Here is a 25,117-nt window from a genome sequence, read left to right on the forward strand (position 1 = left end):
GGCTGCAGCAATCCCACGTATATCATGTGCTGGGGGGGGGAGCTTGGAAATGCTTCCCATGAGGATTTATTGACTCTCATGATAGTTTCTTTCAACCAAAAAGAAGTGGTGTTTCTGGAAACTTTCTTTTTAAAACAGCCAGTGCTCACAAATAGACTGGAGATTCTAAGACCAAGACACTATGTCCTTTTTAGATATGTACGTACTGCTCTTACAGGACAAGTGACATGTCACCCAGGTCATCAGTTACCTCTTTGAGAGACAAAATCATGAAAGAGTCAAATATGATATCATTATCAACCTGATTTTGGGTTTTGGCCACAATTCTGGACCAAAAGAAAAGACAGTTCTCTCCACCCTCTGAAATGTGATACAAGATGAGATATAACATGCAGTTCACTCTCTTGGCTAGACCTAAGGCAAGGAGAATAACTGTCTTTAAGGTAAGATCTCTGTCTATTTTTCCCTATTTGAACCCTTGGGCTTATAACATCATGCTTTTCTATCTAGGGTTGTAGCTTATCTAGTAATAATAATAATAATAATAATAATAATAATAATAATAATAATAATAATAATAATAATAAGGCTTTATGCATAGGTTCATACAGGGCCTTCTTTAAGGTCTGTAAGACTTTAGTCACATCCCAGGAGGAGGGTTTTAGTTCTCAAGGAGGGAAAAACTGCTCAAAATAACTCGTCAAGACTAAGAGTTTCCAAAAATCCGAGAGGTCCAGTCATTTCAGTTTGAATACTTGTCTTAAGGCTGCACAGTAGCCTTTCATTGTACTGACTGAAAGGGCATTCTTGTTCCTTAGGAACACTAAGAAGTCTGCAATCATGGGAATAATAGCTTTGAGTGGAGCAATGTTCCCCCTATGACACCAATCATACAAGATTTTCCCCTTTGCCTGGTAAATTGCTGCTGAAGACTTTAGGAGATATCCGGAAAGCTTTTCTACAGTTGGCTTTTAAAAGCTTTTCTTTCAGAGGAGACGCTGGTTAGTCTCCAGCTGTTAAGAGATAGGCACTGTACTACATCGTGGAATCTTTTTTTTTTACGAGGTTAGCACAGTCGGTTTGGCCATTCTGCTGCTGGCCACCTTAGGGGACTAACGTTAACCTGGCTCCCTTGGATGTTCTGATTGTTCAATGTCTGAAGAATCAGACAGACCGGTGGGAAGGTGTAGAAGTATTGATCGTCCCACGAGTGTTGAAATGGGTCTTCCATCATTGCAGCTTGGTCTGGGACTAGAGAGCAATACACCACGAGTTTGAGATTCAGGTGGGTGGCGAACATGTTCAGAAATGTGGAGCCCCACAAAGTCACAAGTCTCTTTGCCACAAGAAGAAGCAAAGACCATTCTGAACCAACTGTCGACCCTCAAAGGCTCATATGGTCTGCAATGAAGTTTCCCTTCCAGGGCATAAACCTTGCCGAGAGAGATTACCTGGGACTGCTAGGTTGCACAGCAAGAGAGAGGCTATGCCTCCTTATTTGGAGATGTAGGTCACTAACGAGGAGCTGACGCTCATCAACATCACAGAGTGACCTGATAGTCATTGGGAAGTGATATATACCCATAAGGCTATATATCAGTTTAGTGAGATTTGTTTTCTGTATGGACATAAGTAATGGTAAGACAATGTAACAATCTCCAACAGACTTAGTAGATTTGAGAACAAAGCCCTCAGAAGAATATTGGGAGTTAAATGGCAATCCATGATTACACAGGAAACTATAAGAGTGATTACTCGAGTGCCATATGTGGATGACATCATGGTGAGGGGTAGATGGAGCTGGTTTGGGCATGCTCTTCACACTCAGAGATTAGTTCACCAAACTTTTAACTAGGTTCCACAAGGCACTAGGAGAGTTGGAAGACCCAGGCCTACATGGCTGAGGACTATCAGTGTGTGAAGTAGGAGATGCTGAATGGAGAAGTATTAAATTAAAAGCTCAAGAAGGAGAAGACTGGCGAAATCTAACCAAGGCCCTTTGCGTCAATAGACATACATGACAACGACAATGATAACATGTTAATAAAATTACAGCCATCATCCTCTGCGAAAGAAAACTCAGAGGGATCCTGACATGAAGACCTAAGTGGGAGATAACTTTCGTTGCTAAATATACCTTGCACTTCTTCTCACTGTTAACAGAAGGCGAAGGAGGAGAACGATCTCTCTTGGCTAGCTTCTTATGGGGAGCACGGTATCTATCCTCCTGGGAGGATGACAGCTCCCTTCAATACTCAAAAGTAGATTCCATCAAACATCTTTTTTATCTACATATCAGACATACTGGGTGAGAATCCATCCTACCTGGCTCATGAAGGTACCACAAGGGCAACCATTATGGCCTGGGTAGGAACCCATCACATTTGGTATAGTACAAAGGCACACACTTAACTCGCATACAGTATACTGAATAAGCACATGACCAGGAATATCAAAAACACAAGACACATGCCCAAGCACTAAAAGAGTGAAGAGCAGGCGATGTGGTTGTCTGATTGTAGAAGTGAAGGCAGCCACGTCCGACTACCTCCACGGCCAAAAGTATTGTGAGTAAACGCTTGATACAGGTGGGACGCGTCATTGACAGCAGTTGTCTAGCAACGTAACATGACGTAATATGCCGATTTCTTTTTCATTGTCTGGCCGTAGAAAACAACACCAGAAGTAACCCCATTAAATAACTAAAAAGTTTGTATCGGTGTAGGAATAAAATCTAATTCACAGTGCAGTGTAAATAAAAACGAACTCACTAAATATCAGTGTTATGGGATTTTGGAGCACCATTACACTTTAATTCTTGGAACAGTATCGCATGAAAATACACCTACATATATCAACTATGGGCACATAGTTAAAGCAAAGAAATTAATGTGGCTTCTATGAATAATGAAACTAGACATGAATTGCAAGAAAATGCTTTTCCTGGATGGTGAATTTATGTCAATCTTATTTTTTCCTTTTTTATAATTACTTTTGCATTTAACTTTATTTCAACTTATAATTATACATCCTTGACAAAAGTAACCATCATGAATAGATACTAAAAAATTATGTAGACATGCATGTCTAAGGTTACCAGAGTTAGATAGGATTTTTTTTATATGGGCTCTCTATGCAACTGGACAAGGTGAATTATACTTTGAACAGTCTGTCTGAGGCTGCTATAATTTCAAAGACCATAATTTTTTTTTTATTAAACTTTTGAACTGATTCTGAGTACAAATACTATGGGGTGCCAATATATAGTGTACTGTACATGAAGACAAACATATGTGCTAACAGTAGTTTGTATTTACACTCTGTACAATTTAAGTATAGCATTTGTATAATGTTGTAAGTTCCAAAACTGCCAACTGTATTTACAAGTACATTCCACTACTAGGTACAAATAAATGTTAAGGACAAACATTAAAATATAATCTTCTGACATACCCCATCATTATCTGCCACACAGCTTCCTGATATCTTGTTTTTGTGATATATTCTCCATTTTTTGTACTCTGCTGTTACTGCATCGAGCTGTCTCTTCCAGTACTTTCCTTCCAAAACAATAGCCTGTGTAAAAAAAAGAAAAAAAAAATTAGTCAAATATGACAACTTTTAAGTAATTTGTATTTTTTCTAACTTTATAAACCTGAGTTCTTTACTATAGAAAAAAGGATTACAGCAAAACTGGAATGCAGTAGCTAACCCTTTAGGCTTACATGTACAGTATTTATAGTTATCATCTCTGAAACTTTATTTGTCTTTCAATATAATTACTTAATAAAATAAAAATTGAACATACATACATATTTCAAAATCTCATTTTATTTACCAAATGCTCTCCATCTCATGCTTATCCTTCTTTTAATTTTGGTCTTGTGTACTGGGGAAACACTTACTGTCTGTCCTAAGTATGTATATTCATTAACAACTATTATTTGTTGTCTCTATTTTCACTGAACATTATCTTAGTTTTAATCCAATTAATTTTCAGTTCTACGTTTATGCTTTCACTATTCAATTCTACAAACATATTTTGTAATTCCTCCCATAATTCACTAAACACAACTAAAGTATGTAATCTGCAAATCTTAAGTTGTTAAAGTATTCCCCATTAATATCAATTCCTACATTTTCTCAATAAAATTTCTTAAACATTTCTTCTAGGCATGCTGTGAATAATTTAGGCAAGATGGGGTCTTTCTCACTATCTTTAGGTAGTTTTAGGATTGCTGTACTTCCTGTATAGACATCTACAAGTGTTCTAACATAAGATCCTTCTATTCCTTGTTTTTGAAGGGCTTTCATCACTGCTGAAGTTTTGACAAAATCAAAGGCTTTCTCAGTCGAATGCCAAACAGTGGTTTTTCCTACTCTCAGGATTTTTCAATTAGCTCGTTAATTACATGGATATGGTCAGTTGTTGAATACCTAATTACATGGATATGGTCAGTTGTTGAATACCTAATTACATGGATATGGTCAGTTGCTGAATACTCACTTCCAAAGCTTTTTTTTTTTTGCTTTTTTTTTTTTGCATCAATAGGTGTAGGGAAAGATGAGGATGATGAAAGTCTGCCTACTCTCTTGGTTGATTAAAGTCTAGCTGTCCTTCTATTTGGCCTAGTATGAACTTAAAAGACATTTTATATACTTCAGAGAGTAAACTTATTGGGCTGTAATTTTTCAGGTCTTTTATGTCTTCCTTTTTTATAAAATGATCAAGAGCATAATTTTCAAAGGTATATTAAGCATATCATACAGTTTATACAATACATACATAAACATATATAAATATTATTATTACTGTTATTACTAGCTAAGCTAAACACTTACTTGGAAAATCAGGATGCTACAAGCCAAGGGGCTCCAAAAGGGAAAATAGCCAAGTGAGGAAAGGAAAAGATTAAACAAAGTAATATATATATATATATATATATATATATATATATGTGTGTGTGTGTGTGTGTGTGTGTGTGTGTGTGTGTGAAGCTACTTGGGGCATAAAATTTCAATAGCTTCAAGTCTTTAATATTTTTAGTTATCATTCTGTAAGTTATGCCGAGTTATTAATGTCATTAATTAATTAACCAGTGCCTATAATTACTTTTATATTTAAGACCCTCAGTATATGCAGGTGCAAGTAAAATGCCGTTCTTTTTTTTCATTCTTTTAATAAGTGAACTTTGGTGAACAAGTTTACAAATCTCTTCTACATTTATTGTTAGTACAGAAAACTGGTAAAAAAATTAATTCTCTTGAAGAATGGAGGGCTGCATCCGTGGAATGGAACTTAACCATTTTGCTGTGGGTTGCGGGAATCCATGGGTCCCTAATTCCGGCAGGAAGAGAACTCGGTCTCTGGACAGAGTTGATAAATTCCTCCTACCTCGTCTAGGGCAGGAGTTAAGGTATATTTCCACCTCTCGGGATGAAAGGCAAAAAAGGGCATCTCAAACTGGACTTCTCTCTTACTTCTTTTTCTGGCAGCCAACTGTACTGCATTTCTTGAAGTTAATTAAATGCCCATCACGTCGGCACTTGGTGCGGGGGCCATGCCCCAAGATGGGGGAGAAGAGGGAACCTTTCACTGTGTATGCTGGTGAGGGAAGAGCCGTCCTGGTTCCTCGCAAGCGTCATTTGTAGGCTAATCTAAAGTGTGGCAACCCTACGTCACGTCATGTAACCATTAGTTTGTTTTATTGGTCCCTTTCTTCTAACATAATGTTTACGTCATTCATTGTGTTTGACGTCCTGGTGACGTCATTTTTACTGGGTTCTTGCAGGCGTCCTTTGGGCCGGTGAGCAGCGCGTGGCAATTACTCATACAAGTGAGTCATGCGCTCAGCTTCTGTGCTGGGCGATTTGTAGGTTGTAGGTTGTAGGTTGGCCATGGCACCAGCCACCCGTTGAGATACTACCGCGAGAGAGTTATGGGGTCCTTTGACTGGCCAGACAGTACTACATTGGATCCTTCTCTCTGATTACGGTCCACTTTCCCTTTGCCTACACATACACCGAATAGTCTGGCATATTCTTTACAGATTCTCCTCTGTCCTTATACACCTGACAACACTGAGATTACCAAACAATTCTTATTCACCCAAGGGGTTAACTACTGCACTGTAATTGTTTAGTGGCTACTTGCCTCTTGGTAAGGGTAGAAGACACTCTTTAGCTATGGTAAGCAGCTCTTCTAGGAGGACACTCCAAAATCAAACCATTGTCCTCTAGTCTTGGGTAGTGCCATAGCCTCTGTACCATGGACTTCCACTATCTTGGGTTAGAGTTCTCTTGCTTGAGGGTACACTCGAGCAGACTAATCTATCTAATTTCTCTTCATCATGTTTTGTTAAAGTTTTTATAGTTTATATAGGAGATATTTTTTTTAATATTATTCTTAAAATATTAATTTTTTCCTTGTTTCCTTTCCTTACTGGGCTATTTTCCCTGTTGGAGTTCCTGGACTTATAGCATTCTGCTTTTCCAACTAGGGTTGTAGCTTAGCAATTAATAATAATAATAATAATAATAATAATAATAATAATAATAATAATAATCTAGAAAAACTAGAATGTAAGCATTTAACTTGCACAATGCCTTTACATTCCATCTCTCTCGATTCTTGTCTCTCTCTTTACAATAACTCTTTACGAAACCAACTAATTTTATTTGTCTCTATATCGTTTATTTAATGAACAGAACTTATAAAATAGCTAATCGCATACATATAATAACTTATTCAATGTGAAATTCTTTCCTGACATCACACCACTCAGTCACCTACCTGAATTCCTGTGGAATTCAACATTTTAATAACTCATCTCATTGTTTATTACTATTAATGTTATTATTATTAGCCAAGCTACAACCCTAGTTGGAAAAGCAAGATGCTATAAGCCCAAGGGCTCCAATAGGGAAAAATAGCCCAGTGAGGAGAGGAAATAAGGAAATAAATAAATGATGAGAACAAATTAACAATAAATCTTTCTAAAAACAGTAACGTCAAAATAGATGTCATATATAAACTATTAACAACGTTAAAAACAGATATGTTCATGTCAGCCTGGTCAACAAAAAAAATTTGCTCCAACTTTGAATTTTTGAAGTTCTACTGATTCAGCTAACTGATTAGGGAAGATCATTCCACAACTTGGTAACAGCTGGAATAAAACTTCTAGAAAACCGTGTAGTATTGAGCCTCATGATGGAGAAGGCCTGGCTATTAGAATTAACTGCCTGCCTAGTATTACGAACAGGATAGAATTGTCCAGGGAGATCTGAAAGTAAAGGATGGTCAGAGCTATGAAAAATCTTAAGCAATATGCATAATGAACTAATTGAACGACGGTGCCAAAGATTAATATCTAGATCAGGAATAAGAAATTTAATACACCGTAAGTTTCTGTCCAACAAATTAAGACGAGAATCAGCAGCTGAAGACCAGACAGGAGAACAATACTCAAAACAAAGTAGAATGAAAGAATTAAAACACTTTTTCAGAATAGATTGATCACTGAAAATCTTAAAAGACTTTCTCAATAAGCCAATTTTTTGTGCAATTGAAGAAGAGACAGAAGTAAATTTGCTGTTGAGAATCACACCTAAGGTTTTAAAAGAGTCATACAAATTTAAAGAAACATCAATACTGAGATCCGGATGTTGAGGAGCCACCGTCCTTGACCTACTTACAATCATACTTTGAGTTTTGTTAGGATTCAACTTCAGACCCCATAATTTGCACCATGCACTAATTTTAGCTAAATCTCTATTAAGGGATTCACCAACCCCAAATCTACATTCAGGGGATGGAATTGATGCAAAGAGAGTAGCATCATCTGCATATGCAACAAGCTTGTTTTCTAGGCCAAACCACATTTCATGTGTATATAGTATGAAAAGTAATGGGTCAAGAACCCGATATATATACTCAATATGGTACCCATCAACAACTCTTTGAGATCTATTACTTAAAAAATCAATAATAATGCTAATAAACGACCCACCCACTCCCAACTGTTTTAGTTTGAAAACAAGGGCCTCATAATTAACACGGTCAAAGGCAGCACTAAAATCAAGGCAAATCATTAGAAATTCCAGACCACAATCAAGGGATTTCTGTACAGCATTGGAGATTGTAAGAAGGGCATCACATGCTCCAAGGCCTTTACGAAAACCAAATTGCAAACTAGGGAATAGATGATTACCTTCAGCAAACCTATTAAGATGTTTGCCAGAAGACATACAAAAACTTTAGATAATATGGGAGTTATGGAAATTGGGCAGTAATCAGTGGGACTTGAGCTACCACAAACACATTTACAAAGAGGAGTAACATTACCAATTCTCCAGCAAGTGCTAAAAGCTCCTCTTCTTGCTAACTTGCGCAAAATAACATAACTTTGGAGCTAAGAAATCTGCTGTCTTTATAAAAAAAAAAAAAGGAAAAATACCATTTTGGTCTACACCTCCATAAGCATCAAGGTCCATCAACAGAGCTTTAATTTCACGAGATCGAAAAGCTAAACTAGTTAGTTTAGCCTCAGAAAAAGAAGAATGGGGATGTTCAAGTTTTTCATTACTCTGTTCACTGTCAAAAACATCAGCCAAAAGGGTTGCCTTTTCCTTTGGACAGTGAGTGACTGAGCCATCTGGTTTAAGTAAAGGAGGGACTGTTGCATCAACACCAAAGAGTGCAGATTTAAGGGTAGACCACCATTTATGTTTTATGTTCCTGAGTTATACCAGAAATGTTTTCTTTTCTGGCTAAATTGTATTCCTTTTCAGTTGAGGCATAAACTCTCTGAGCAAAAGCTCGAAGCCGAGTATAGTTATTCCAGGTCAAATCTGATCTGTTACCCTTCCAAAGATAATAGGCCTCCTGCTTCTCCAAATGAGCATGTCTACAATCATCATTGAACCACGGTTTGTCCTTCACTCGGTACCTTAGCACACGAGAAGGGATACGCCTATCAATTATGTTGACAAAATTCACATTCAAAGGGACAACAGGATCTACACTACTATATAACTGTGACCAATTCAAGCAGAAAAGATCATGCAAAATCCCATTCCAGTCGTCTTGGGATTTCATATAAATTTTGCAAGAGTATGATACATCAGGGACAGGCTACTAAGTCTTCACTACTAATGAAATCAAGGCATGATCAGATGTCCCGACTGGAGAACCAACCTTAATAGTTATAACGCCAGGGGAGTCAGTGTATACGAGATCCAGGCAATTACCAGACCTGTGAGTAGCTTCATTTATGATTTGCTCACAGCCCGATTCAGAGGCAAAGTCTAAAGCTCTCAAGCCATGGCGATCAGAAGGAGAAATAGAACTTAACCACTCCCTATGGTGAGCATTAAAATCACCAACAAAGACAAAAGAAGCCTTTCTATCATCTTCTTGTATCTTAGCCATAATGGTAAGAAGACAATCAAAGATAGAATCATCCATGTCTGGATTCCGGTAGATCGAACACAAATAAAAGTTGTTATGCCTGCCACAAACTTTTATTACCTGAATCTTATGACACCCACATTGATAGCAGGACTTATGAGAAGCAGGGTAATCAGTCCTAATATACACTGCCATTCCCCTGGCCCTAGGATGGCATCACGTTTCAACATTATTGGCTTCTTAAAACCAGTTATAAGGAGCTCAGATGAGTGCCTCATATTAGAAACCAAAGTTTCTGAGCACAAAAAAATATCATACTGTCTGGACACAACTGTGAGGTCTTGAATATTTGCATGAAGACCACGAATATTGCAACAAAGAAGATGACATTGACGAAACCTAGGACGTACTGGTCCCGGATTTCGCTCAATGTCTCCAGACATAAAGAATTAATAGAAATAAAAAAGACATATCATATTTAAAAACTAGATTAACAAGAATTATAACAAAAACAATATGTACAGAATTATAAATAAAGTGATTGATGAAACCCATAGACTATAGTAAAAAGTCGGAAAAACTGGTCATTATGAAGGAGCCGATACACCATGCAAGGCTAAATACCCTACAGGATAGCCACTTCAACTGAAGAATAATTCATTACTTAATCATTTTCATCAAAAGAATATGCATTTCAACGTAATATATATATATATATATATATATATATATATATGTGTGTGTGTATATATACATACATACATACATACATATATATATATATATATATATATATATATATATATATATATATATATATATATATATATATATATATATATATATATATATAAGTAATGAATATAAAACATTAAATATTCTAAGATCAGTCCCTAGTGATGGCTTTTCCACCTGGTTATAGAGAGGTAAATGTTGATTTTGAAAGTCGCACGTAATACTGTCGAATTTCAAAGTGAACAAAAGGGAACAATGGTTTGTTTTTGGCTTCAGGAAGAGCTGGTTACCATAGCTAATGAGTCTTTTCTACCCTAATCAATTGGAAAGTAGCCACTGTCACAGAGCAGTAGTTAGCCCGGGGTTGAGTGAAAAAAATTTTTTTGGTTATCTTAGTGTTATCATGTGTATGAGGACAGAGGAGAATGTGTAAAGAATAGGCCAGACTATTTGGTGTATGTGTAGGCAAAGGAAAAATGTGCCATAACCAGATAGGGATCTAATATAGTACTATCTGACCAGTCAAAGGACCCAATAACTCTCAACATGTGGTTGGTGCCTTAGCCAACTTACTATCTATCAAAATGAGTCATGTAGCAAGGAACACTTCTAAGATTACCAATGTTCACAATACCAGTTATCGGAGTTACTGTCTTCTTGCTTACACACGAACGAAAGAGTAACTCCCTCCCCACGGTAAACAATGAGACCATACAGGTGAAAGTGGTATACTACATTAATTTTTCATGTACAAATCCTAAGAGGCAGCACTGCTAGAAGTTCAGGTACTGAAAGGTAAAATATTCCTCTATCCACGGTGCATCTTTATCTTCAGAACGCATTTTGACAGTTCCTATGTGGCCGATTCGGTCTAATCTTGATAGTACAAGCATTAACTATGGTACTTCTGTTATTGTCTTCTGGTATCCTTGTTAGTTTTGCATATACTCAAAAACAAATTCATTACTTTATTCATTAATATTTAGGGAAAATGTATAAGAAGTGACTGTGGGTTAAAGAGACCAGAGTACTGTAGATAAATCCTTGAAATGGTATGATAAGGTTAAGACAGTAAGTAGTGTTTATGAGCTTATATAATAGGGCAGATAAGAAGAATAAAAACTGTGAGGGATGAGGGTAGGCAGCGGGAATTAAAAAAAGAAAGAAAAAAAAAGGTGTGGACGAAGGGTGAACAGAGGATGTCAAAAAGTGGAATAAGGGTAGGAAGAAGGAACAAAGGGTGCTACTATAGTGTGAGGTCTACTGCCATATGTCGCCTACCCAGGTGGAAGGTGAGGTCTACCGCGTGACCAGCGTCCCAGAGCCCCGCACCTAACCATCGAACATGTGAACTGCCCAAATCCATGAAAAACGTGACCTGTCCACGTGACCTGCCCATATAAAAGGAAGCAAATGGAGCTCCTAAATCAGTTTTTCCCTCGGCCTAAAAGAGATATCATCCATTGAGGGTACTAAAAATGTTGCTGAAGGAGTTATATAGAAGAGTCATTCTGACAAGAAGCACTCGCTTTTTTTAAGAGAGCACAATCTCTTGGATACAGTTCAAGAAACAGATCCATGCCATAAATGTGGTTCTGTTATGCAGGAAAAAAGAAAGCGTATCAGAGGAGGAGAACTCAAGGCTGTGTTATGTTGGCCTCGAAAGGGTTGTCAAACTACACGGCCTGTTCGTACAGGAAATCAATTTTCCCATTATGCAGACATGAACAATAAATTGCACTGCAACCTAAGCCTGTGTGAAATGTTAGAATTAATATTTCTCTTTGTATTGGATATACAAAACGATGATTCTGAAAAGATTGCGAGGTGTTGGTCGTCAGCTGTTCCAGTCTCATCTTGATCATTTTTGCTGGAAGGTGATGAGAAAAAATTCCAATGATCTATTTGTGTCATTCTTAGAAGATGTACGAAGTGTATATCGCTAGAATAAATGTATGGAAATATATGATAACATGTTTGATGTACGAAGTGTCTCTCGCTAGAATAAATGTATGGAAATATATGATAACATGTTTAATTTTACCTTTATTCCTTTTTTAATGTAATTAAAAATCCAATTATCCATTTAAGTCATTTATAAGATATATTGGAATTAAGTGTTTATTTCTTAAACAAATGTATGAGATGTGTTTTATCTATGAGGGACGAATAATTTAGCAGTAGACCTCACGCTATAGTAGTAACACGGAGGTAGATCTCACGCTATAGTGTGGTAGACCTCACGCTATAGTAGCACCGAACAAAGAGTGTGGAATGACGGTGGGTAGAGGAAATGATAAGTGTGGAATGACAGTAGGAAGAAGGAATAAGTGTGGGATGCGGGTAGACAGAGGCAATAAAAATAGTATCGGATGAGGGTAGGCAGGTGGAATTGAAATAGAGTTAGATGACGGTAAGCAGAAGGAAAAAATAACATGGGATAATGAGAGACAAAGGAAGAAAATGAGGAAACAAAAAAGCGTGGGATGAAGATACACCAATGAAATTATTGGATGAGGGTACCCAAAGAGAGAAAAACAAATGAGGGATAAGGGTAAGCCGACGATACCAAAAAATGGCATAGGATGAGGGTAGCTGAAGGAATATATATACTTTAACATGGGAAAAGGGTACACAAAGGAATGCAAATACTGTGGGATGAAGGTAGGCAGAGAGAATTAAAATAGTACTGGATGACGGCAGGCAGTGGGACAAAAAATAATGTGGGACACGAATTGGCAAAGAAAATGAAAATGATGTGGGATGAGGCTAGGCAAAAGGAAGATCATTCCACAATCTGGTCAAGGGTGGAATAAAAACTTCTAGAATAGTGTGTAGTAGTGTGCCCTATGATGGAGAAAGTATGTCTTAGAATTAACTGCATTCCTAGTATTATGTTCAGGTTGGTACAGTCTAGGAAGATTTCGTTACAATGAATGGTATGAATTATGAAAAATCATATGCAATAAGCATAAAAACTAATTAAAAGACTATGCCAGAGATTAATATCCAGATCAGGAATAACAACTTTCATAGACCACAGGTTTCTTTAACACAGGAGAAAAGTACTCAAAACATGGTAGAATGAAATAATTGAAACACTTTCTCACGATAGACTGACCACAGAAAATCTTTAAAAGACTTTCTCAATAACCCAGTTTATTGAGCAATTGAAGGAAAACAGACCAAATTTGTTTCTCAAAAGTAAATTTGCAATCAAGAATCACACCTGGAATTTTAAATGAATTGTATATTGCTGGGGAGACATTGTCAATGCAAAGATATGGATGTTGAGGAGCCATTGTTCTCGATCTACTTACAATCATACTTTTTGTTAGGGTTTAGCTTCCTGTCCGATTGGACTAAATCCAAGGGATGAAATTGAGGCAAAAAGGTTGTTTTCTAGACCAAACTACATTGCGAATATAGTATGAAAAGTAATGGGCCCCAAACCCTACTTTGAGGAACAACAGATACCACTATATATTCCTGTGGTCACTATAGTGGCCATCACCAAAACTACTCTCTGCAGTCTACTGTATTATTAATTCAATAATGATGATAAGAAAAAGACCACCTACTCATATCTGTTTAAAGTTGAAAACAAGGGCCTCATAATTGACAGGGTCAATGGTAGCACTAAAATCAAGGCCAATCACATAACTTCATGACCACAATCAAGGGATTTCAGTACAGAATTAGAAAATGTAAGAAGGGCATCACATGCTCATGACCTTAGCGAAAGCCAAACTGCAAATTAGTGAACAAATGAGAACCTTCAGCATGCCGATTTAGATGTTCTGCCAACAGACGTTCAAAAACTTTAGATAATATGGGAGTTATGGAAATTGGTCGGTATATAATCAGCAGATCTAGAGCTACCACAAACCAAGGAAGGTATATAGTAAAATTGAAAGAAAAAACAACAGGTTACTAAAGGATTGATAAGGTAAGAGCAATGATGGTTTAGACAAGGAAGAGCATGTGTATAACAGGTTTTGCTGAGAAGCAGTTATGTGAGATGTTTGAAATTATATAGGAAAAGCTGTATGTGGCATGAATGAACCCTAAAGTGCAAATGATATAATTAAGAGAGGAAAATTAGAGGATCTGACTATATATATGTGGTTTTTATGATTGATGCAAAGCCAATGTTATAGAGTATGTTTGTAGGAATTACTGGATTGTTGTGAAACAAAGATGTGCTGTTTTCAATGACGTTCAATATTTTCATGGAGAGAGTGAAATGAGAGGCCAAAGAAACCAACATGAATTGATAGAAGCTCTGAAAGTATTAGCAAAACGAAAAAATGAAAGTATATGTAATTAAATGGTATAGCATTTATTATTTTATTACAGTATTTGGGGTAAGTGGGTGAGTTTTGTGAAACGTACCAGTTTATTGTTTTATTACAGCATTTGGGGTAAGTGAGTGAGTTTTGTGAAACGTACCAGTACGTCCTTTGGGGGTAAAAGGGTTAAGAGTAAGGTATTGAGCGTGAATAGAAAAATTGGAAGAGTAGAAGTGATTGATTATTACAAGTTTGGGAGAAAGCATAACAAATGTTGACAAGATGCGAAAAAAGGCCGCAGAACAGGTGAAGCAAAGAAAGCTAAGAAGAAAACTGAATTTATTGCAAAAGCAAGTGAGAATGCATAATGACCAATACTCCTTTATGATTATGAAATGCGGACGTTGAATGGAAATTAAACAACGGAAAAAATGGCTGAAAGAAACTGTCTCTCTTGTTTGAGGGTACTCTCAGGCACACTATACTATTCTTTTTCTCTTCCTCTTGTTTTTTCAAGTTTTTATAGTTTATATATGAAAGAGCTTTTCTAATTTGTTACTGATCTTAAAGTGCTCAGTTTTGATTGTCCGTTATTCCTCTGCTAGTATATTTATTTCCTTGTTTCCTTTCCTATTGGGCTAATTTTCCCTGTTGGATCCCTTGACATAATAGAATAATGCTTATCCCACTCGGGTTATAGCTTAGCTAATAATAATAATAATAATAATAATAATAATAATAATAATAATAATAATAATAATAATATGTAGTTTAAGAATAAGAATTTAAATGATAAATATGAAGATAAGAAATGGTAAAAAAGTCAAAATCTGTGAAAGATTGGAAGAAAGTATTTTGCAATGGTTTGGACAAATGAATAGTAGGGACGACAATAGATGTTAAAAAGGATGCATAATCACAATTATTAAAAGCTTTGAGAGGAAGACCAAGAAAGGCCTACATAGTTGGCATGAGACATAAAGATAAAATTTGAAATCCAATAACCTCAAAGAGCATGAGGGGAAGGGGGGGGGGGGGCATACGGCATAGTGTTTCTGCCTGTGGGAGTGGAGGTGGGGGAGTTGAGGATTGCTGATGAACTTTGTGTAGTTATAGGATGAATGTGAGTACGGAGTTTGGGACATATTACCTGTTATTAAGAGTCGGATAGGGGTAGTTTAGATGCATGACGAGACTAATGTTGATGAAGTTTTACTGCACATAGGTTCATAGAGAGAGAGAGAGAGAGAGAGAGAGAGAGAGAGAGAGAGAGAGAGAGAGAGAGAGAGAGAGAGAGAGAATCGTTAAAATATATGGGAATCGTACTTCTTGGTCATGCTTTGGCTTTTAAGACGAATTCCTTAGCGAGAAGGAAATCATTTGTACACGCGTCCTGTCTATTAATATAAACTGGAAATAAAGCTTCTTTTTTTTCCATTAAGTTGAAGAAAATAAAGACTGCCATTTAGGTTTAGGGAGAACGAGGTCTGGGTGTGCAATATATACACTAGAACTAGGCGACAATGACTTTTTATGGGGATTTAAATAAAGAGGTTGCTTTCACTATAATTCCTCAAGATATTTATCTTTACAGATTTTGTAAAACATGAAGAAGCTTTTCCTGAAATACAAGTAAGAATTCATTATGAATACATAGTGATACTGGACCAAGTTGCAATGGGAACAATAACATAGAAATACATAAACGGATTATTTGAGAAAGTGGCCTTCTTTTCTGACGAATAATTAGCGTAGCATAGAGTGCATTTGGAGAAATGACGAGATAGTAAACGTCAGACATAGTTGGGGCATAATGATTATAACAATGTTTTTAATATATAAATCAATACAATATCAGAACAATCACTGAATCTCTATCAAGTGTATCGGACAAAATAAAAGTTCCCTCCAAAGTTGGCAACACTCCAGTTGCGTAAACATAAGTTCCACTCCTCCCCTCCCCCACCCCGATGAGAGGCACTGACTCCCTCCCCCTCAATCTTTACTGAACACTTGCTCTGGCTACTTTTATCACGCACCAACTCGCTCTCATACATTTCTTCAAGCGAACTTGTGAAGTCAAATACAATCCTGATCCCTGAATTTGACTTTCCATGCAATTATCAAAGGATATTTCAAAAATATTCAAGATGCGCGTCTTAAACATCAAACAATGAATACGTAGATGACGTCCTCCTTTCATAATTGACAAGCAACACACTAACATCTAGCTCTCGCTCTCTCCCTTCATCACCAATGGTTCCGTCACCCATTATCTTTTCCCACACTTGCTGCTTTACTGAGTATTTTTTTCCAAATATGACAACTTGCCACAATATCATGCAATGCCTGACACAACGTGACAAAACATAAATGCCATTCACATCCCAACTTCTTTACCAAGAGATGTTACAATTACCGAATCTAGGATCTTCTATTCCCTTGGTGAGATGCCTCCCCCAACCCTTCCCCTCTCTCAAACCACCAAGACGGTTTTTACTTCTATTTACTCAACACCAAACCATTAAGAAGTTAACCAACTATGCCATTTAAGATATAGAGTTAAAAATAAGATCAGGGTCATATATCCGATACCAAACGAGTTTCTTTTGTAACAATAAATTTCTTGATTAAGAAAAACGTATTATTCTCAAATATTCAATGTTAACGTTAATCTTATCACTTGAACATTAAAACTAATAGCAGTTTCCAATAAATTTCTGTGGGTTCAATATACTAATAATAAATTGCACTCTTCGGAGCCAGCCTCCCAACATTTGGAATAAAAGGCATATGGTAATATCATATCATATATATATATATATATATATATATATATATATATATATATATATATATATATATATATATAGAGGGCTAAGTTTGGCCCGGGAGGTGTAGTTTTACAATTTTATATCTTAAATTTTCACCAATATATTGTGGCAGAATGGTAAGGGTCATAACATGGAGACGATCTAGACATAACACTTTATTCAAACGAGATAAAAAGCAAATATACAAACAGTTGCAGGTAACAATGGAATAACACTTCAACAATGTAAACCATCCAATGACAAGCTTTAACAGGTTTTTCTACTACTACTACTACTACTACTACTACTACTACTACTACTACGAGAGAGAGAGAGAGAGAGAGAGAGAGAGAGAGAGAGAGAGAGAGAGAGAGAGAGAGAGAGAGCATTATAGTGTATATCCGTATGAATAAGTGTATTACATGACTCTCCCCTAAAAAAAGCATATAGCCTATGTAAAATAGGGCACCCTGACCAAGAGAGGCAACCTGTAGGCGGGTCTTCTTGGAGGAGATACACAGGTTTCAGGTGATCAATATAGACCAAGTCTTCTTTGCCATAAATGTTAATTAAGAAAAGGCTTCAGTTTTCCACGGATAACAAGGTTAGGACCAGTGTAAGGGGGTCTCAGGGGTGGTTTGCAAGTGACGGTGTGCACAAAGACATATGTTGCAGTGTTTAAACATTCCAGTATGTATTGCATCGCTGGGGGCTTGCAAGTCTGGCGGCAGGGACTTTATTTCCTCACAACGTGGTGTAAGCTATAGAGATCATCAGAGGAGTTTGCAGACGGAAAAAATCAAGCAGGGGCAAACAACAGGTCGCCATACACCATTGCAACTGCTGAGACATCCAAGGCGTCCTTAGGAGTGGTCCCTAATTCAAGGATGACCCAGGGAAGCTGAGTAAACCAGTTGGAGTCATTGCAGCAGGACATCAAAGCTGCTTTGAGGGTGCGATGAAAGTGTTCAACCATTTCATTGGCTGCAAGGTTGTAGGCGGTTGTCTGATGTATGTTGATGCCCAGGAGATTCGCTAATGATGGCCACAATTGAGAGATGAAAGTGGTACCCCTATTACAATATACTCAGGGATACCAAATCTTGCTATCCACCCTGAGAGTGAGGCAGATGTACATGAGGGAGATATTGCATTTTGCATGGGGATGGCTTCATGACAACGAGTGGAGCAGTCAATGACAGTAAACAGGCTAGTGTGCTTGTGATATGGATAGGGGGCCTACTACGTTGGCGTGAATATGGGCAAAACGACGTTGAAGTTCTTGAAAGGAGCCCACTCCTGACTTTGTGTGTCGATGTACTTTCGAAGTTTGGCATTAGTACGGGCGCAGACCAATTCTTAGCATACTTGGTAATACCGTGCCAAATGAACTTTGTCTTCAGTAGCTGTGCAGTGGATTGGCACATGGGATGTGAGAGGCCAGGAGTTAAAACAAACACCTATCAGCGCATGGAGCAGGTATTCATAGCCGTAGGCTACCAATAATGATGTCACAGAAGAGGGTGGCATTAGAGTCATCGAGGGTGACATCTTCCCAATGCAGGAATGTGCAGGATATCCTACATGCTTGGTACTCTGGATCTTTTCATTGGGCTTCTGCCAAGGCATTGTAATCCAGTCCCAGGTGAATGGCAGCAATGTGTTTCTTGACAGGCTATCGGCAACGCGATTCATTGTACCAGGGACGTGTTACAGGGTGTAGTTGTATTCAGCCATGGCAGAGAGATGTTGGTGTTGACGGGCAGACCAGTCGTCGGACAGTTGGAGTAAAGGCATGCACCAGGGACATGTGGTTGTGCGAATGATGAAGAGCGTACTCTCTAAGATGTGGCAAAAGTGACGGACAGCTAAATGCACACCCAGTAATTCTCAGTCAAAGATTGAATAGCCAGATTCTACCTTGGACAGTTTTCTACTAAAGAAGGCCAAAGAACGGGGCGAGCTGTTGACCACCTGCTTGAGTTCTGCATCAATAGCAATGTCACTGTCATCAGTGGAGAGGAGAGGGCATGTGGCACGGGAACAGTGAGAGTAGCAGGAGTTGATAGGGGATTCTTTGCATTGCAGAAGGCTATTTTCTGAAGGAGACCCCACTTCAGGTGTTTTAGCTTGCCCTTGAGGAAGGTGTAGAGGGGGTCAAGAGTGGCAGCGATGGCTGGTAAGAACAGATGATAATAGTTTATCAATCCCAAGAATTACGCAGTACTTTGACGGTCGATGGCATAGGTAAGTTCTGAACAGCTATCTTCTCAAGGAGAGGGTGGATGCCTTCAGAAGTGATGCAATCCAGCAAGAAAGTCACTTCATTGGCGCCATAGGTACACTTATATCGGACTTCAAGCAAGGCCGTTGTGTTGAGGTGGTTGAGAACGATGCAAAGGTGATAGAGGTGTTCCTCTTTGGAGGAAATGAACACAAGTATGGCATCCCCGTGGCATATGCAGAAGGCTAGGCCCCCTAAGATGCTATCCACAAGGTGTTGAAAAGTGGCCCCAGAATTATAAAGGCAAAAATAAGAGTAATTGAATTTGTATGTGCACAAGGGGATGCGGTTGGAGGTCTTGGGGATGTCGTCTGGGTTCAAGGGCACCTGATAATACCCCTTCATGAAGTCAAGAGTGGAGAACACCTTTGCTTTGTACAAGTAGGAGATAATGTCAGCAATGTTGGGGAGGGGGTAGTGATCCGGTTCTGTCTGCAGGTTCAGACGCCTGTAATACCCACAATGGAGCAAGGAGCCATCTTTCTACAGAACAATCTGTAGAGGTCACGACCATGAGCTTGAGGCTTTTTGGCAAAGGCCCATTTCTTCCATTTAAGCAAACGTTCATTTAGCAGTTGCCAAACAATCTGGGGCAAGACGACTGAATCTGGTAAACAGTGGGGGCCCTGTCATCTTGATATGGTGATAAATACCATGCTTGGCGGAAGCCATGGACGTATGGTGAAGTTTTGGTCGGAAGACTTCTGGGTATGATGTGAGGAAGTGAGGTAGGCATCCGTTGGTGAGCTGTAGAGTGCGAGATTGAATGGGACAGGTTGAAGAGGTGTCGACAAGTAGGAGTTTGCGTCGACTAATTGTCAATGTGCCACACCAAACAGGAGGTGGAAATGGGCGAGAAATTCCACACAAAATATTGTCAATGTTATGTCGGCAACGAGAAACTTCCAATGGTATATGGCCCTCCCAAACGATAAAGTGAGTGTCTTGTAGCCGTGGGAGGAGATTTCAGATCCATTGGCAGCTACCAGGCAGACATCAGCAGACTTAGAATGACTACATCATGTCCTGGAAAGTGAGATTGGTAGAGGGGAACGGCAAGCACCAGTGTCTACCAAAAACCACACATCAGTACCTGTGTCATGTAAAAAGAAAAGATTAGTGAAAGGGGAGGCCAAAGTCAAAAGTGACGACCTACTTACAAGTTTTTTGGCCACTGAAAATCGTCAACACATTTCTTCACAACAGACCAGAATCTGGAGTGGTAGTAACATAACTGTAGCCAATGGGTGTCAGTAAGTGGTCGTTGGATGGGGTTTGAGCGAGGGGCGGCATATGTGGGTGGTGGGCAGCTTTGTCACCGCTCCTACTGCATTCACGTCAGCTTCGGTCAGTGCTGAATGGTTGTCCTCTTGTCGGGCATTGAGATGTTAATGGAGGTCTTGAAGGTGGTGAAGTGGTTGTTCATAAGGGTGTCGACTTTGCTCAAAAGGCATGAATTAAGTTCACTTCCCGAGGAAAGCCATCTGTGGCAGATTGCAGGCAAGCGAAGCTTTTGGTCCCCCAACAGTTGTTGAGAGCTGAAAGACCTTGGCTGTATGGGCAACTGGCAATGGTGAATACTGCTCCAGGAGTTATTTTTTGAGGATATCATACTTTATTGGGGGATCCCCTTGGTCACAATGCCAATCGGAGATTTCCGGGAAAGTGGCCTCAAGGATTGCTGCGGGGACATAGTCTGCTTTAATGCTTGAGCAAGTCATGCCCTTGATGTGAAATTGAACTTCGGCACACTGAAACTAGGCAAAAGCTTCTCCACTGGCGAAGGGTGGTAGTTTCATTGATGTGGTGTGAATAAAATCTGGTTCATTGGGCAGCATCATAAAAGAGTAGGGTGCAGCAGTTACTCTGGGAGTCACCAACGTGGCACACTGATAAGGGTCTTAATATAAAGACGACCTGGACACAACTGACTTTATTCAAACGAGATAAAAGGCTTATATACAAAACGTTGAGGATAACAATGTCATAAAATTCAACATAAAATATGGAATGGCAAGCTTAAAATGCTTCTTTCTATTATCAGTGTAGGGGAGAGAGAGAGAGAGAGAGAGAGAGAGAGAGAGAGAGAGAGAGAGAGAGAGAGAGAGAGAGAGAGAGAGCATTAACGTATGAATGTGTATGAAATACACTTATTCCCCTGGCGTTATAACAAGTAAGGTTGGTTCTCCAGTCGGGACATCTGATCATGCCTCGATTCAATTATTAGTGAAGACTGACAAACCTGTCCCTGATGTATCATATTCTTGTAAGATTTATATGAAATCTCAAGCTGACTGGAATGGGATTTTGCATGATCTTTTGGGCTTGAATTGGTCACAATTGTATAGTAGTGATCATCCTGTTGTCCCTTTGAATGAGAATATAGTCAACATAACTGATAGGCGTATCCCTTCTCGTGTGCTATGGTACCGAGTGAAGGACAAACCATGGTTCAATGATGATTGTAGACTTGCTTACTTAGAGAGGCAGGAAGCCTATCATTTTTGGAAGGATAACAGATCAGATTTGACTTGGAATAACTATACTCAGCTTAGAGCTTTGCTCAGAGAGTTTATTCTTCAACTGAAAAGGAATACAATCTAACCATAAAAGAAACCCTTTCTGATAAAACCCAGGAACATAGATGGCCTAACCTTAAATCTGCAGTCTTTGGTGTAGATGCAACAGTTCCTACTTTACTTAAACCAGATGGCCCAGTCACTCATTATCCAAAGGAAACAGCAACCCTTTTGGCTGATGTGTTTGACAGTAAACGGAGTAATGAGAAACTCAAACTTCCTCATTCCTGTTTTCCTGAGGCTAAACTAACTAGTTTAGCTTTCCGATCTCGTAAAATTAAAGCTCTGTTGATGGACCTTGATGCTTATGGAGGTGTAGACCCAAATGGTATTTTTCCTTTGTTTTTTATAAAGACTGCAGATTTCTTAGCTCCAAAGTTATCTGTTATTTTGTGCAAATTAGCAAGAGGAGGAGGATATAGCACTTGGAGAATTGTTAATGTTACTCCACTATGTAAATGTGTTTGTCGTAGCTCAAGTCCAACTGATTACCACCCAATTTCCATAACTCCCATATTAGCTAAAGGGTTTGAACGTCTTAATAGGCTTGCTGAAGGTAATCATCTGTTCCCTAGTTTGCAATATGATTTTCGTAAAGGCCTTGGAGCATGTGATGCCCTTCTTACAATCTCCAATGTTGTACTGAGGTCCTTTGATTATGATCAGGAAGTTCGTGTGATTGGCCTTGATTAATGACTGGTCAGTGTAAGACCACTGACTATGCCTATGCAATAAAGAATCAATTAATAGATAATAAAAGTCTCAATGCCTGGTCAGTGTAGGACCATCTGACTAGAAAATAATCATTAACAGATCAGTGTAGAGCCACCAAATAGATTATAAAAAATCCACAACTAATATATGTAAGAACACTGACTGGATAATAAAGAACCAATAACTTATTAATGAAGGACCATTGACTAGGTAATAAATAATCAATGACTTATTAGCGTAGGACCACTGTCTAGCTAATAAAGAATCAATGACTTATTGATGAAGGACCATTGACTAGGTAATAAAGAATCAATGATTTATTAGTGCAGGACCAATTCAAATGTAATAAAGAATCAATAACTTATAAAGTAGGATAACAGCCAAGGTAATAAAGAATCAAGGACTTTTTATGTAGGACCATTGACTAGGTAATAAAGAATCAATGACTTACTATTGTAGAATTATTGGCTAGGTAATAAAGAATCAACGACTTACTAGTGCAAGACCCCTGCCTATGTAATAAAGAATCAATGACACAGTGTAGGACCACAGCTAGGGTAATAATGAATCAACGACTTATTAGTGCAGGACCACTGACTAAGTAATAAAGAATCAATGACTTACTATTGTAGGACCATTGACTAGGTAATAAAGAATTAATAAATTATTAGTGTAGGACCATTGACACGGTAATAGAGAATCAATGATTTATTAGTGCAGGACCCCTGCCTATGTAATAAAGAATCAATAACTTATTGTGTAGGACCACAGTCAAGGCAATAAAGAATCAGTGACTTAATAGCGTAAGACCACTGACTAGGTAATAAAGAATCAGTGACTTATTAATGCAGGACCAATGTCTAGGTCATTACGAATCAATGAAAAATTAGTGTAAGACCATTGACTAGGTAATAAAGAATCAATGAAAAATTAGTGTAAGACCATTGACTAGGTAATAAAGAATCAATGAAAAATTAGTGTAAGACCATTGACTAGGTAATAAAGAATCAATGAAAAATTAGTGTAAGACCATTGACTAGGTAATAAAGAATCAATGAAAAATTAGTGTAAGACCACTGACTAAGTAATAAAGAATCAATGAAAAATTAGTGTAAGACCATTGACTAGGTAATAAAGAATCAATGAAAAATTAGTGTAAGACCATTGACTAGGTAATAAAGAATCAATGAAAAATTAGTGTAAGACCATTGACTAGGTAATAAAGAATCAATGAAAAATTAGTGTAAGACCATTGACTAGGTAATAAAGAATCAATGAAAAATTAGTGTAAAACCACTGACTAAGTAATAAAGAATCAATGAAAAATTAGTGTAAGACCACTGACTAAGTAATAAAGAATCAATGAAAAATTAGTGTAAGACAATTGACTAGGTAATAAAGAATCAATGAAAAATTAGTGTAAGACCATTGACTAGGTAATAAAGAATCAATGAAAAATTAGTGTAAGACCACTGACTAAGTAATAAAGAATCAATGAAAAATTAGTGTAAGACCATTGACTAGGTAATAAAGAATCAATGAAAAATTAGTGTAAGACCATTGACTAGGTAATAAAGAATCAATGAAAAATTAGTGTAAGACCATTGACTAGGTAATAAAGAATCAATGAAAAATTAGTGTAAGACCATTGACTAGGTAATAAACAATCAATGAAAAATTAGTGTAAGACCATTGACTAGGTAATAAAGAATCAATGAAAAATTAGTGTAAAACCACTGACTAAGTAATAAAGAATCAATGAAAAATTAGTGTAAGACCATTGACTAGGTAATAAAGAATCAATGAAAAATTAGTGTAAGACCATTGACTAGGTAATAAAGAATCAATGAAAAATTAGTGTAAGACCATTGACTAGGTAATAAAGAATCAATGAAAAATTAGTGTAAGACCATTGACTAGGTAATAAAGAATCAATGAAAAATTAGTGTAAGACCACTGACTAAGTAATAAAGAATCAATGAAAAATTAGTGTAAGACCACTGACTAAGTAATAAAGAATCAATGAAAAATTAGTGTAAGACCACTGACTAGGTAATAAAGAATCAATGAAAAATTAGTGTAAGACCATTGACTAGGTAATAAAGAATCAATGAAAAATTAGTGTAAGACCACTGACTAAGTAATAAAGAATCAATGAAAAATTAGTGTAAGACCACTGACTAAGTAATAAAGAATCAATGAAAAATTAGTGTAAGACCACTGACTAAGTAATAAAGAATCAATGAAAAATTAGTGTAAGACCATTGACTAGGTAATAAAGAATCAAT

The 25,117-nt window shown here is 37.6% G+C and overlaps 1 protein-coding gene across 1 annotated transcript in view; it reads right to left on the reverse strand.

The window, feature by feature from the left end:
- The window catches only part of Mondo (MLX interacting protein mondo), a 384,044-nt gene that overhangs the window by 243,506 nt on the left and 115,421 nt on the right, over window positions 1-25,117 (reverse strand). Inside the window, exon 5 of the mRNA XM_068353498.1 lies at window positions 3,454-3,576. Within this exon, the coding sequence (XP_068209599.1) occupies window positions 3,454-3,576 (123 nt within the window). The remainder of the gene's footprint in view (window positions 1-3,453; window positions 3,577-25,117) is intronic.

Source organism: Palaemon carinicauda, chromosome 30, assembly GCF_036898095.1.
Source record: "Palaemon carinicauda isolate YSFRI2023 chromosome 30, ASM3689809v2, whole genome shotgun sequence".
Classification (NCBI taxonomy): domain Eukaryota; kingdom Metazoa; phylum Arthropoda; class Malacostraca; order Decapoda; family Palaemonidae; genus Palaemon; species Palaemon carinicauda.